General features: G+C 39.5%; 1 protein-coding gene across 6 annotated transcripts in view; it reads right to left on the bottom strand.

Annotated features, from left to right (window-relative positions):
* ANO3 (anoctamin 3) overlaps window positions 1–15,034 on the bottom strand; it is a 371,038-nt gene that overhangs the window by 241,282 nt on the left and 114,722 nt on the right. Inside the window, exon 1 of one of the 6 annotated variants that reach the window (XM_075927759.2) lies at window positions 146–3,508. The exons of the other annotated variants lie outside the window; for them this stretch is intronic. Within the exon in view, the coding sequence (XP_075783874.1) occupies window positions 146–197 (52 nt within the window). The 5' untranslated portion in view covers window positions 198–3,508. Of the gene's footprint in view, window positions 1–145; window positions 3,509–15,034 lie in introns of those variants that run through there. 6 annotated transcript variants of the gene reach the window in all.

Here is a 15,034-nt window from a genome sequence, read left to right as displayed (position 1 = left end):
ATTTTAACTTGCTGCAAGAGTTTAAACACATCTGCATAGCTCCGGTATCATGAGCAGCTGGCGTACTGATGCTTCTGCATATTGCAAGGGCATGCAGACCTAATGATTTAGCGCACAGACCAGAGACAAAAATATTTCTACTGACCTTTTTGCTGCTTAAAGGACTGAATAGAGCCTGAATGGTGAACCATCTTCATTCATGGGGAGTTTGACAATGTTCATTCACTGAGCTTGAGGGGGTCCAAGATGTTTCCAATGGGAAATGGAAAGGCTCGCTGGCTGCACTGAATCTAGGAGCTTCTGAACAGCGATGCAACCCGACACCTGCTTTAGCAAGCACATAGCTTGAAAGACTCCACTCCCCACTGTTGCCATGGAAACCAGAAAGGCTGGTCCAGCACTGTACTCCCCTTAGTGGACACTTAAGGAATAATTCACTACATTCATCTGATGGGGAAATGCAGCAATATATTGTTTTATTGTAGGAATAAATGTTTTGTTGCTTGAAGCATATTTTTTCCAGATAAGGACAAACTCAGATAATTTCTCTAATTCTGATCATCACTGCATCAGCAAACAAATAATTTTCCAATCTCTAGCCATGGTATGCCTCCAAGTTACAAAAATAGTTCAGAAGTTTATATGGCCCTGACCATCAGCATACTGACCAAAGTAAAAGGTGTTATATAGATTCGCTGCTACAAACTTTCTCCCAAAATGACTTTCTGCTCATTTATTTCTATAGTCCTTTCAATTTTCCCTACCTATGTCTAAAATAAATAATCCAAGTAACAATTGATTTAAGGACAGGTGTACACAGCAGTCATCTACTTTGTCTATTTGTACATTTTCAAAACTGCAAATGTTCATATACATATAAAAGTCTATATCTGTCATTTCATATGTCACTTGTCTTAAGACTGCAAACTCTTTGAGAGCGACACTGTTTATTCATTTGTGTTTGAATAATAGGAAGCTCTGGTCTTTACAGAGAGCTTCATGGGTTTTACTCTATAAATACAGAAAGACCCATGATTGTACATCTGCTTATATAGGTTCTGATATGGCCCCATCAATGACATTTTGATGACTGTTTTTGCTCCACTCTATATTGTGTGGAAAGAGAAACATTTGAGCCAACATTGTTCAGATTTATGAGCCTGTTGGCATTTCCCACCCCCCATGGTCCACATCATATACCTTTCATGGTGAGCAGCTTTTAATAAATTATCACTCAGCCATTGTTGTTTTAAAATTGTTCCATCTTCAGCATGCATCTTTTCTCTGATCTTGCTAGAGTTACAACTACTATCAGATATTTCACTAGGAGTGGCACAGAAAAAGGACAACTCACACTTCTCTTCTTTCTAATTACAAATAGACAGATCAGCTCATTTCAAGAAAAATATAAACAAAGTCTTTTTGCATACATTTTCATTTGTTAATGCTTCAGCACCACTTCTAAGCAAGATCGGCAAAAGAAAATGTGGTTATTGTAGTCCATGTTTTATTTCTTGCCTGATTAGACACAGGAAGTACCAGAAACCTCATGAGAAAACTCATCTTCAATGGATTTTAGAACCATTCTATAAAAATTGCCCAAAGTTTAGAGTGCTTATCTGAATTGCAAAATTTCTGCCGATTTCTTGGGCTGAACCTAATAGGCCCTCAAACATCCATATGCATCTTTAATGCATTTTCAACCCCAGGCCACAGAAGACATTCCAAAACTGCCAAGAGGAAAGGCTTTTCTCATTGTATTTTCAGCCAGAAGCAGATGTGCTGGAAACCTGTTTTCATGAGTTTTACGGCCTTTGCCATTTCTTTCAATCTATGGACTCGGTGGCTTGAAATGTAAAAATGACAAAAATGGCCATCACTCCCAGCTTACTTTAGTTCTTCAGCTAATGATGACTAGGCTCCAGGCAGCATTACTCTGTGGTGAGCTGCTAGACAAGCTGTAGAGGCGCCAAGAAATTGAGTTGGCAGGAGCCCATGTTTCCAGAAGAACCCTGGGAACCCTGCTCCACAGCAGCTAGTGAGGAAGGCTGTAGAGGAACCAAAGAGCCTATTTTGAGAACTGTGAGAATCAGGGCTCTCAGGTTCTTGGCTCTTTCTTGGGGTGCCAGATGGTCAGCCAAAGAGCCAGGATGCTGGATTAGTCTGAGCTCCTTAGTAGACCTTTGCATGGGCTGCCACAGAGTAAGGCATGAGAACTGAGAGGAAATCAGGCAGAGTTGCCCCAGAACCCTGCCTGTATTTCAACTTGATAAAAACAAACCCTTCGAAGCATTTTGATGTTGATGAACTCAGCATTCTCTGGCAGTAAAACATCCCAACCAAAAATTTCTGAAGAGCTATTCTACTAGAAATCCTAGGAGTCAAACTCACCATGTGTGGTGAAGGTGAGCTCTGTGGATGTTGGGTCCCCAACAGCACTATTACTTGTGATGGGGGTACTCTGTTCAGGATCATAACCTGAGCCATGATTCCCATACACTGTGGGTCCCATTAAGACCACACAGCACACCAAAATAATTTAAAAACATACATCACAAAGAATGTCAGTTCTAAAAAGATGAATCCCATACTCCTATCGCATTAAAAATGCAGAGTATATGCATAATAGGCCAAATTCTCCTGAGTTAAAATGATGTGTATCCCAAAACACCTCCCTGCTTTAATGTCAAAGGAGTTAATCCTGATTTGCACCAGGGTCAATGAAATCGTAATGTTGACAGGTATTTTAAAATGTTAATTGGTGCTAATGAAAGAAAGAAGGAAGGAGCAAATGAGAAGAAGTAGAGATATTTTTAATTTTAAAATGTTTAGATCCACTGTCCTTCCCTGAATAAATCTCAGAGTCCTGTCTCCAACAGTAGACTGAAGTCTATATAAGTCATTTCCAGGATAGATCCATTTCAGGAGAATTGATGGCTTAGAATGTCAGTCTTGCTTTCTACAAAATGAAGGATATATCTGGTCTTCAGACATATTTCAAATGAGGAGGTAGGCTGCCACAAAATGATATAGTCTCAAGATACACAACACAAAGAAAAATGCTGTAAGATTGTGCCTTATATGTTCTGCTGTTCAAATTTTATATTTCCTTTTAAAAATGAATTCAGTGACACAGACAGCTGACAGAAAGGTAGGAATATCAAAAGGCGGCCTCTGCTTAGCTACAAAACAGAGACAGCATTTCCCATTTCCATTCCACCAGTTTGGGTCCGTGCTTACCTGGAAGTGATCACCTACGAATATGAGAAATTAGTTCAGCTTTCACAGCCATTCAGCAGTTTGCCACTCCAATGAGAATGCAAATTAGCAGCTCCAATTAAGAAAGCATTAATTGTTTTTCATCTTAATTCTAAATAGGGAAAATATACTTTATTATTTTGTAAATAAGGATAGCAAAATGTAAAAATGCAAAGAGAATTATGGCCAATTTTTGCCCTTAATTCTCTGGAAAGCTGGAAAGTTGGTCTTTTCTCTTTAGCAGAGTTTTCCTGCATTTCCAGGGGTGACTATAAGGGTACATCTAGACTACAAGCCTCTTTTGAAAGAGACTTGTAGTCTAGATGTACCCTAGCTGTTTGTACCTAATGAGATAGCAAAATAGACAACAGTTCTTCTTATCAATATTACACTACTTCAATTGAAGTACATGGAGGAGGGAGAAAAATTGTTCGTCTTGGCCTCTGATGATAGGACGAGAAGCAATGGGCTTAAATTGCACCAAGGGAGGTTTAGGCTGGACATTCAGAAAAACTTCTTAACTGTCAAGGTGGTTAAATACTGGAATAAGTTGCCTAGGGATGTTGTGGAATCTCCATCACTGAAGATATTTAGGAGCAGGTTAGACAGACATCTATCGGGGATGGTCTATATGGTGGTTGGTCCTGCCGTGTGGGCAGGGGAAAGGACTCGATGACTTCTCTAGTTTCCTTCCAGTTCTAGTGTTCTATGATTCTATGAATTCTAAGAGTGTTATGACACTGGCTTCAATGAAAGATGGACCAGCAGCTTAGTTAGTTAGTGCTCTCTTAGTTAATGTTGCTCCTCAATTGTCTTACTGAGATTGCAACAGGAACCCAGGAATAAACAAAGCACAGGTTAGTCTACTCAGGAAGTTAAACAATCAACCCAAATATTAATGGAGATCACCATATTGGCAGAAACTGGAAGTGCAGTTGAGTCTGCCTTCCTCATCCCTGCTTGATGGGGACACATGGACAAAGGAGCCTGGTCCAGCAGCCAAACTAACAAGCAAAGCAACCGGTTGCAGGCCCTGGAGAAACTGCATGTGGGTCTTGAGACCACAAAGATATGTGAACCATGTGCAGGCAGATCCCATCTTTGCACAGGCGGGGAAGGCATGACCAGAGTCAATACTTAATTGGCATGTCTGGCAGACAAAACTGCAGGTCCCAGAAGGCCTGCCATGGCTGAGCCTAGGAAGGACCTTGTGGCCAAAGAGAGGACTAGCTGCTTGAGAAAAGGATACAACAGCCAGAGAGGACTCACCTCCGACATTGCTTTCTGCCACAGAGGACCAATTGCTGGCAGTGCATCCACAGACAAGGACTCATTACAGCCAAAAGGGAGAGCTGTCTGCTTTGCAGCAAGCCCTTCACAAAAAGTTTCATCTGCACCACCCAGACAAGTGTTGTGGGAAAGACTTTGAGAGGATCATTAACTAGATTAATGATTTTAGTGTTTGTGGGATTTTAGTGTTTGTTGCGGGATAACTCATTTATTCAGTATCATTAACTCCTTTGCCCATTCTTTCCCCCTTTTAAATTACACCATCCTTGCCAGGAATAAGCATACTTTCTCTTTATTTCTTGGTCCTTGATTATCAGTTATCCCTCTTTCTTTTGCCAGAAGTGCCTTACAGCTACCTAAACAAAGGGTGATTGTCTTTTAGAATACTCTGAGCCATGGCCGGCTGTATGTTTGCAAGGCTACATAAGGGTTCAACTTCAGTGAGGGCTTGTCTACACTTCAAAGCTGTTCTGCTTTACCTCCTGTTACAGTATTACAACTTCCCTGGCAGTGATGCAGCCTCCAGAATTAAGACATTTTATAGCGGTAAAGACATCCCCATACAAGAGAGGGAATAAGTTGTACTGAGATAAATTACCTTTATAGCAGTAAAACTAAATCCACACCAATGGGCTTTGACAGGCACACTGACAACAAAATCATAGCTGAACTGGTAAACTTTCCAATATAGACCACACCTACATGTAACATATAAACAACATACTGCAATGGGCTGTTCAAAGATTCATGTAATAACTGAAAAAGGCCCTGTACCTGTTTGAGTGAGTGGAACATTTTTTTATGCAGGTTTGATAGTTGTTCACATTTTGGGTGAAGGGGCAGGAAGAAATGCCGTCACATGTATTCAAATGCACCTGTCAATTCAAATAGATTGCTGTGATGACAGCATAATAGGTAAAACATCTCCGGCATTTCTGTAGCTACAGAAAAAACTACCCCTGGAGCTGTTGCACCTTCTTACGCTGAAGAAGCTGATGCATAGCAGACAATAGCAAATGGAGACTTGCCAAGTTGGCTCCTGCTTAACAACAAATATGGGGAAACTAATCATTTGCCAAAAAAGAGAGCAGCAGAGTCACCAAAGAACAAAGTTTATTCTCAAGCATCAAATGCAGTATTAAAGAGGGAAAGAGAGGTGTTAAACTAAAGAACATATAGCAAAGTAATGGAATGTCCTTTAGGGGACAACAGCAAAATCAAATTATGATACATACTGTAAAACTTGTAGGCAATGAAAACGTGAATTGTATTTATAGCATCTTCAAACAACTTCTAGAGCTTTATCATAAGCATCTGGACTTCTGCACATAAAAGTTATATCGAGTAGAGGCTTCAAAAGAGGTCAGAACAAAAGATGAACACTATGTACTGGTGTTCTGTAATTAGTTAAATATGAGGACATTCTCGCAATGAGGGACTGGAAACCAATGCAGTCAGAGAAAGAGACATGCATACAGACAGATCAACGGGTCTCATACATTTTGAAGCTAAGGAGCTCTTTTCTTGTGTTTGGGCAATCCTTTAGCCCATCAAAAGACCATGTAGATGTGCAGATCATACAAAGACAATATGGAAACATTCTGGCAACTTGTCCCAGAAAGTCTTAGAATTAAAAGTAGTCTTTAAGATGCTACTAGACTGTTTATTGTTTTTTAAGTTTTTCCTGTTACCAACTCACTCGGCTATACCTCTGAAGTTTATTCACTGTCTTTTTTTCTTCCTCCTCTTCAATTTGTTTTCCTTCTACCCCCTCTCGCCTTCCCTTATTTATTTTTGGATCTGTACTTCAAACATTCCAGTCATCTGAAGAAGTGGGTTGTACCCAAGAAAGTTCATGATACCATCTACATGTTTTGTTAGTCTTTCAAGTACTACCAGACTATTTGTTGTTATTTAAGTTTTCCTCTTACAGACTGACTTGGCTACCCCTCTGGAGCTTTAGAATTAAAGCTTTTTCTACTACACAGCAGTTCTTTTACCTTCAGAAATTTCCTATCCCTTTTGTGGAAACCACCAAGCAAAACAAGTTAAAACGTAAATAAAATATTTAAAAAATATTTTTTAAAATACATTATGTTTTTGTTCCTTTGGTTCTTTTCTAATACTAAAGCTCTATATTTAGCATTAGAATACACACACAAGACTACAAATTTGACAGCTGGGTTAAAGTCTGCACAGAGAAAAGAAACGTAACTATAAAAAGTTTAAATTAAGCCCTTGTTACTCTTAGCTGAAAAAGTTTGAAGATAATATTGAAATGTGGATGACTGGGGACAAGAGCTACTTATAAAATAAACATAAGTCCCCTTGCAATTATAATAGCATTTTAAAGCACAGAAAATAGCAGCAATTATGAATCAGTGGCTAAACAGGCAGATGAATGTCATCTCATGGTGCTTTTTTTGTGATGTCACAAGAGCTTACATTTATGATAAAATGTATTTTAAAAATCTACAAACCACTCAGCATCTATAAACAAATATTCCATCTTCCCCAAATCATTAGTACCGTATTTTCCAGCGTATAAGGCGACTGGGCATATAAGACGACCCCCAATTTTCTAGTTAAAAGATAGGTTTTCGTCTTATACTCGACGTATAAGACTACCCCCCCTTAAGAGGCCAACCGGCAGCACCCCATGCGAGGTACTTTTTAATTATTATTGATGCAACTCGATACTGTTGTCATAAAGAACAGATTACCTTAGTAGTTCGATATGTTTAAACAGTAGGAAGTTCAAAGGTTTCAGTTGAAAAACGATTCCCTTTGTTCAATAATTTCATGACAAAACTGGAAAAGAAATTGCTGTTCATGTATTAGAAATTCTAGAAGGTGTCAAATTAAATTTCAAAGTCTGCACTGGCCAAGCCTATTGACAATGGATCCAATACGACTGGGAAGCACAACAGAGCACAAGCAGTCCTTCTTGAGCAAAATCAAACTGTATTTTCTCCAGTTGTGGCAACCGCACATTAAATCTTGTTAGTGTTGATTGTGCTGAATCATGCAAGGAAGCAATCACATACTTTGGAATAATCCAGCAATTGTACAACCTCTTCAGTAACCGTCCTCAAATGTGAGAAATTCTGAAGCATCATCTGCCTGTTTCCCTTAATGGCATGTTGACAATGAGATGGTCAGCATGAATTGATGCCAGCATGAATTGATTAAACCAGTTGCGCAGCATTTGGACTCTGTGAGAAAGGCTTTAAGTGAACATGAATCTCTTACTCTCACAGCACAGGCTCACACTGAACTTAAGTCAACTCAGATATATATATCCAAATTTGAATGCATTTTAATGTTATCCATGTGGATGAAGCTGCTTAAAATGATCCATGAAAGTCATCTTGTAATTGAAGCACACAATGCTACATTAAGTATCAGAGGGGTAGCCGTGTTAGTCTGAATCTGCAAAAGCGACGAGGAGTCCTGTGGCACCTTATAGACTAACTGAAGTGTAGGAGCATAAGCTTTCGTGGGCAAAGACCCACTTCGTCAGATGCTACATTAGATATTGAGAGGGATAACATTGAATGACTTCTTAAAGATATTCAGTATTAGTGATCAATGGACGCAATCCTTTCTGAGTTCAAATCAGTAGAATGGGGTATTGACAGTTCATCTGAGTTTTCCACCAATTGCAGCCTAACATCTCAATCTAACGCAGAAAGGCACTGTTGAGTCAATGGTTGTTTTATTATTGACTCCATCAAATCTGGTTTTTCATATCGATTTGAGTCACTGCAACAAATTTGTAACCTTTTTGGATTCCTTTGGGAGTTCAGAGGACTAAGTGATGAAGCTGAACAATTTCAACAAAGGTGCAACAACGAAATTTTAAGAGATCTCTGTGACGAGATTGTCCTCCTGAAATGTAATCATTCCACCAATTTTAAATCAGACTGCAAGCCCAAAGAACTGCTTCAAGAAATATTCAATCTTGCTCTGTACACTGTATTTCCTAATATCACAATTGCATTACATATTTTTGTCAGTCTCGCTACCTCAGTGGCTTCAGGTGAATGCACATTCAAGGTGATAAAACAAGCAAAGAACTACACTGGGAAAAGAGCATTTGAATGGTCTCATGATGCTTAACATTAACAGTGATGTTGCACATAAATTAGATTTTTCTTAAATTATAAAAAAGTTTGCACACAAAGCCAGAAAAGCATTCCTAAAATGAAGAGTTCTGCTTGCAGTGGAAACCCAAAATTAAAGTTACATTTTTAACATATTGATATAATGACTTAATTGTTAATAAATAAATGTCTCAAGTGTTCATTTCCATATGTTGTTTTGGTCTTAGTATGACCCTGTGGATGAGAAGTTAGATACGTCGGGGGGCTGGGGCCTCTAAACTCAAAGTGGCCTGGGCCTCTGTCAGTTTCTGAGAGGGCTTGCCCACAATGCATTGCTCTGGCTGTCAATGGGGTAGCTCTCAATGGGAACATGATCTGTCAGAGGGGGCAAGTGTGAGCACACACTACAAACTTTGCCATTTTTTATTTCTGCATGTCACCATTAGTTTCCTTGACAAAACTTGGTAGTGTAGACATACCCTAAGTGTGGCATTTATATGTGCAAGTTTTCATGAAATTTTCCCTGGCCATAACTCAAAGCAGAAGCTGATTACAAACAGCTTATGGCAGCGCACAAAGGGACGTGGAAAAGCACCACCAAGACACATCAATAACTTCTAAAAATACAGAAGTATGATGTAAGCCTGGACTCCCAGCTTGGATGGTATTTAGTAAAGGCAAACACACCCTCAAGCACATAAGCTTCATCTGACAGCACACAGATCGGGAACAAGCAGTTGACATACATGTGCACATGATTAAACTGTCACATGGTATCTCTCCAGCCATATGGGATGATAATTAGAGACAAACCGTTTGAGCTGAAATGCTGCAAGCAGTTATTCAATCAAAAATAAAATGGAGCTTATAATACCTACTCAACTCACAGGGGTATTGTAAAAATAAGTTAATTGATGTTCGGGAAGAATTCAGATTCCTTGGTGAAAGCACCATAGGAAACTTCATGAGAAAACGTATAATTCATCCCAAGTTTTGAATAGTGTGTAGTAAATAAGCTGTAGGTCCATACATTGAACAATTAAAACAAAACAAAATATTGAATAGCTGCTTATTTGCTAAGCAATGTACATTTTTTAAAAAGGCCTAACATAACTAGGCACTCAAGTCTATTGACTTTCAACAGTAAGTGGATACCTAACTTCCTAAGCTTCATATGAAAATTTCATCCTCAGTGTTGTGGTTGCACATGCACACACATATTATGATCTTCCATAAATCTCCAAAATCTAAGCCAAAACTCCCCTCCCATTTCTAAGTAATTTAATTTACCTTAGACATAAGGCATTGTTTTGTAACAGGGAGATTGATTAACCAATGGAAAAAAATACCAAGGGAAATTCTGGGCTTACTGAAGCACAAGTTATGCATTAGTCAAACCCAAGATGTTGGGTTTAATGCAGAGATAACTGGCTCAAATGTAATGGCTTGTGATTTAGATGATCTTATGGTACCTTGTGGTTTTAGAATCTATGAATTAAGTCCTTCCCCAGCACGATTTTATTAGTAAACACATCAAGTGTGGATTCCACGTGTTCTGGGGAAAAAACAGCTCTAAAGTGAAACTAAGATTGTCTCTGTGCTGTACTACAGATACAATCTTAGTCTCTGAGGATATTCTGGACAATTCCATTCACTATTTAAGACTATTTTTTGCATTGAGTAAGATTATCTAAATTGGGTTTTTTGCTTTCGTATTTATGAGTCTCAGAGGGGTAGCAATGTTATTCTGTAACTTTAAAAACAATGAGTAGTCCTATGGAACTTTAGAGACTAACAAATATATAAATATATAGAGTATCATGAGCTTTCATGGGCAAATACCACTTCATCACCAGCCTCTGGCTACATCTACACTGCAGCCTTTTGCTGGAAGAGAGTATGCTAATGAAGTGCTCATTAACATTTGTTGTGCTGTCATTCGCATATTCTCTGCTGATGCTTTTTGTGCAAGAGGTTTTTGCTCAGAAAACAATCGGTGTAGACGGGTCCTTTTTGCACAAAACCCCCCTTGTGCTCAAGATCCTTATAGGATCTTATGCAAAAGGGGAGTTTTGTGCAAAACAGATTCATCTCCATTGCTTGTTTTTGCGCAAAAACCTCTTCCACCAAAAGCATCGGCAGAGAATATGCAAATGATAGCGTGACAAAAGGCTGCAGTGTAGACGTAGCTTCTAAGTGCTACAGGATTACTCGTATTCATATGAGTTTTGCTATTTCACCTTTACTTTAACTTTCAAGGATTTAGGCCAAGCACTGCCTTTAGTAGAGTTCAACAAAGTTATTTGCAATTTGTGTTTGGTGAGAAACAAAATTAATGTTCCCACATTTGTATTATTCTCTTGTACACATTGGACTACTTTGGTCCAACAGATGTGGCACATTAAGTATTACATGGCTAAGAATTTGCCCTATTGCTTCTATTTTTTTTTATTACTTCTAAGATTTACACAGAGAAATCACTGAAATTAAAAATTCCTTTCCCCATCCTCCAGCTGCCAGTTAATATGAAAACAAAAACCATTTGTCTAATTGAAAAAGAATGAAGATTAAATGGTACTCCTGTGGATGACTTAACATTTGTATATATATTGGACAAAAGAACACATGGACAATGATTTTCTGTTCCATAGTCTCTTCTAATATATTGCACATAATGCGAGTGGCAACAAGGGAACACCTATCAAAGATAAAGACTGGCAGTAGACAAATGGCAAATTTCTAAGAAAAAATGCATATGCTCTCTGTGAACAGCAGCTGATCTGACCTTACTTTATATGGAGTGATCTATCAGACACTAGTGTAGCAGAACAATTAGTTTCAAGAATACCACATATGAACTAGGGAGTCAGGGACTAGATTAATCAGGAAAGAGGAAGCAGTAAAAAAAAAAAAAACCTTGTATAATAAATCTGGAAAAGAGTACTGTGACAAATAACTGTAGGGAAATTAACAAGAGATTTTTAGAATACAGAGTGACCTTTGTTGTAATCTCTTGTTTCATCATTCTAGGACAAATTTAGGGAGCTCTTGCACCGGCTAATTAACGAGGCAGTCTATGGTAATACTAGAGTGTATATCTTCAGATTAAACACCCTCCACCTTGATAGACCTGCTAATAAAATAAATTACAAGCATTCAACTGATTATTAACCAGTAGAAAATGGAGTTGCACCAGACTTACTGCAAATGCATTAAAAGCCTTTAGATACCAAAGTACTACCTCAGGGCCATGACAGAGGTTAGACTAACATTAAAACTTTAATGCATTTGATACAATCTGTCACTGTGAGCAACCCTGCTGGTCCCAAACCCAGATTTTAAAAAAGTAGGAGTTCTGTAGTTGGTTCTGCAGCCAACATAGATGAAACATTACTTCAACAGAAACAGTTCCATTGAAACAAAGCTTGAGGACAGTAGGGAAGATGGAGTTCAAGTATAACAGATCTCAGTGAAAGCCCAAAGGAAGTTGAGATCTCAATACACTGAATCCTGGTGAGCTAATCTATCATTAAAGTAGGCACATGGACTGTATATGGTTGGTATAGTATGGAAAAACTGACAGGTTACATAAAAATGAAAAAAAAAACCCACATCTGAATATCCACATAGGACAGCCCCTGATCTGGCACCCTCAGGACCTGATCGGTCCCAGATGAGGGATTTTGCCAGACATGGGGAGGTCATATCTTCCCTCTTCAGCTACCAACATCCAAACCCTGAATCTGCTGCAAGTTCCCCTGCCTTTCCAGTCCCTAGGCTGGCAGCCCAGCTGGGACTTGCTGGGTAGTCCCGCTGAACAGCCCCACTGTGGCACTCGGGTGCACCCAGCAACCCAACTGCAGGGACCCGGGTTCCTGCAGCCTGCTCCTAGGCACCAGTGCTCCATTGGGATGCTCTGGTCCTGGAACAACCGTGGTCTTCCCAGACCATGTATGTTGCCCTACAGGAGAGTACCGGTTTACAGAGTTTCAACCTGTACCTGGAATTTGTGAGACAAGATCGACAGAGAGAAGCAAGATGGCATCTGAAGACACTACAATGTATTCTTAGGAGGAAAGACATATAGCAATTATGCTAGATAACATCACAATGAAGACCCTGTTTGCTTGGCAGCAGGGGAGGAACAAAACAAAAGCTGGGCTACAAATAAAACAAGTCAAGTGTACAATAATCTAAGAATCTGCATCAACAAACCACAATAGACAATGGAAAGGATACAATCTACCAACAGATGCAAACAGCATCAAATGATGTATCCAACCATAATATCAGGATGATGACAGGCAACTTCAATGCACAAATTGATAATTCTACTGGCTGAGAAGGAGTCATGGACACAGGAGTGGAAAGCATACAAACCGTTAATGGCAAATGGACTTGAATTTCTGTAGCATAAACACACTAAAGACAGGAGGCAGTTTCTTCCAGCACAAGATGATTCACATGCATAGCATTTCCCATACCTTGGAAGTCATCTCTCCACCAAAGTCGACATTGACATGGAAATCCAGCATCACCTGAGCTGTGCAAGCTCTACTTTTGCCCGCCTGATGAAGAGTCTTTGAGAACCAGGACATCAGTGCCAAGATAACATATAAGCATCACCTGAAGGCACTTGAACAATATCATCAATGCTGCCTCAGGAGAATCTTAAATATCCCTCAGGAGGACAGGCGCATGAACACTAGTATCCTGGAAGAGTCAAAAATGAACAGCATTGAAGCTATCCTCATCTACCAACAACTTTGCTGGTGTGGTCACATGGTTCATATGCCTGATCAGCACCTCCCAAAACAGATTCTGTTTTCTGAGCTGAAGGAAGGATAAAGGAGCGTTGGGGGCCAGAGGGAGTGATTTAAAGACATGTTGAAGGCAAAGATGAAAAAGCGCAGCATCAGTGTCAACACTTGGGAGAACCTTGCCCAGGACCGTCCCCAGTGGAGAGCAATAATCCATGAGGGGGTGGTGCAATTGAAAGGTCCCTCTGCAGTGCAGATGAGGAAAGGTGAAGAAAGAGAAAAGAGCAGCAAAAACTGCCCCGTGTCCCTCCAATAACCACCATTACCTGCCCCTTCTGCAATAAGACCTGCGGCTCCAGAATTGGGCTGGTCAGCCATCAACTGATCCACAAATAGGAGGGTGACAGGAAAATGTCCTACTGAGTAACCGCTGAGAGCATCAGATAATTTGACAGTCGATCGGGTAGACCCTGCATTCATAGATAAGAAAAGGGCATCCTCTTTGAGGAATGTAAGAGTCTGATAATGACTCAGATTATTATCTTTTAGTAGCCATGTTATAACAAACTCAAAAAAAATCACAAAGATGGACATAGCAATAGAAAAGTTCATGGGCAAAAAACCACATCTCATATTCCAAATTGTACTTAGTAACCATCCAGTGTTTTACAGAACCAAACTGACAAAAGTCTTGGAGACAGATGATCAAAATGGAAGAAGATGGTAGTCAATACATTAAAGGAAGTAGTGGGCCTTGAAATGGAATGGAAGAAAAATGAATACATTACATCTGGAACGTGGGCAGTGACTGCAAAGCAGAAAGCTCTGAAGGCATAACATGAACAGTGCAAGACACAGGCCAAATTGTTAGGATACAGAGAAAAAGATAGAGAAAGAATGAAGAAGGCAGTGGACAAAATATTTTGAGAGCAGGATGAATTCTGTCCAGATAGATCATGATGTAAACAGCCACTCACTCATTAAAAGACCATTTTAAAAGGTATTTCTTGGCAAAAACCTATCTGAACCAACCTGAAAAAAGTGTTCGATACTGTTAACTAAGGGACCTGACAGAATATTGCTAGAAGCTATAGGACGCCACATAAGGTGATCAAATAAGGATGTTATATTATAGAAACAGAGGCACAGTAACATCAGCTACCAACCTGGATGAGTGGTTTCATATGATTGGAGTTAAGGCGTAGTTATCACCGATACTTTTCAATAGACTGGGTGTTGAAGAAGGCAGTGAAAGGCACCATGAACAATGAAAAATGGCTTAGAGATAAGTAACCTGGTTGAGTTTGTCAATTTTGCTGTTTTACTTAATGTGATGTAGAACAGAAATATTGCCCTTAAACAGCAGGCAACTAAAAATGAAACTCTTACCTGCCCTTGGAATCAGCCAAGAATAAACCCAGAAAAAGTATGAACTGGAGTAGCAGTGAGACTTGTTTATTATTATAGTTTCCTAATGGTATGGCAGTACTCACATACACATCATATTCATGCTGGCAGTTTGGAGGCAGACTGTAAGCATGGCAAGAGTTAGTTTAGATTTTGCAGGTGGCTGAGGCTGGCCAGGTGACAGCTTCCTGGAGATTGGCCATGAAGTGAAAA

Source organism: Pelodiscus sinensis, chromosome 5 (genome assembly GCF_052426305.1).
Source record: "Pelodiscus sinensis isolate ZL-2025 chromosome 5, ASM5242630v1, whole genome shotgun sequence".
Lineage (NCBI taxonomy): Eukaryota > Metazoa > Chordata > Testudines > Trionychidae > Pelodiscus > Pelodiscus sinensis.
The sequence above is the reverse complement of the archived record's forward strand: the minus strand, read 5'-3'. Positions and strand labels throughout refer to the sequence as shown.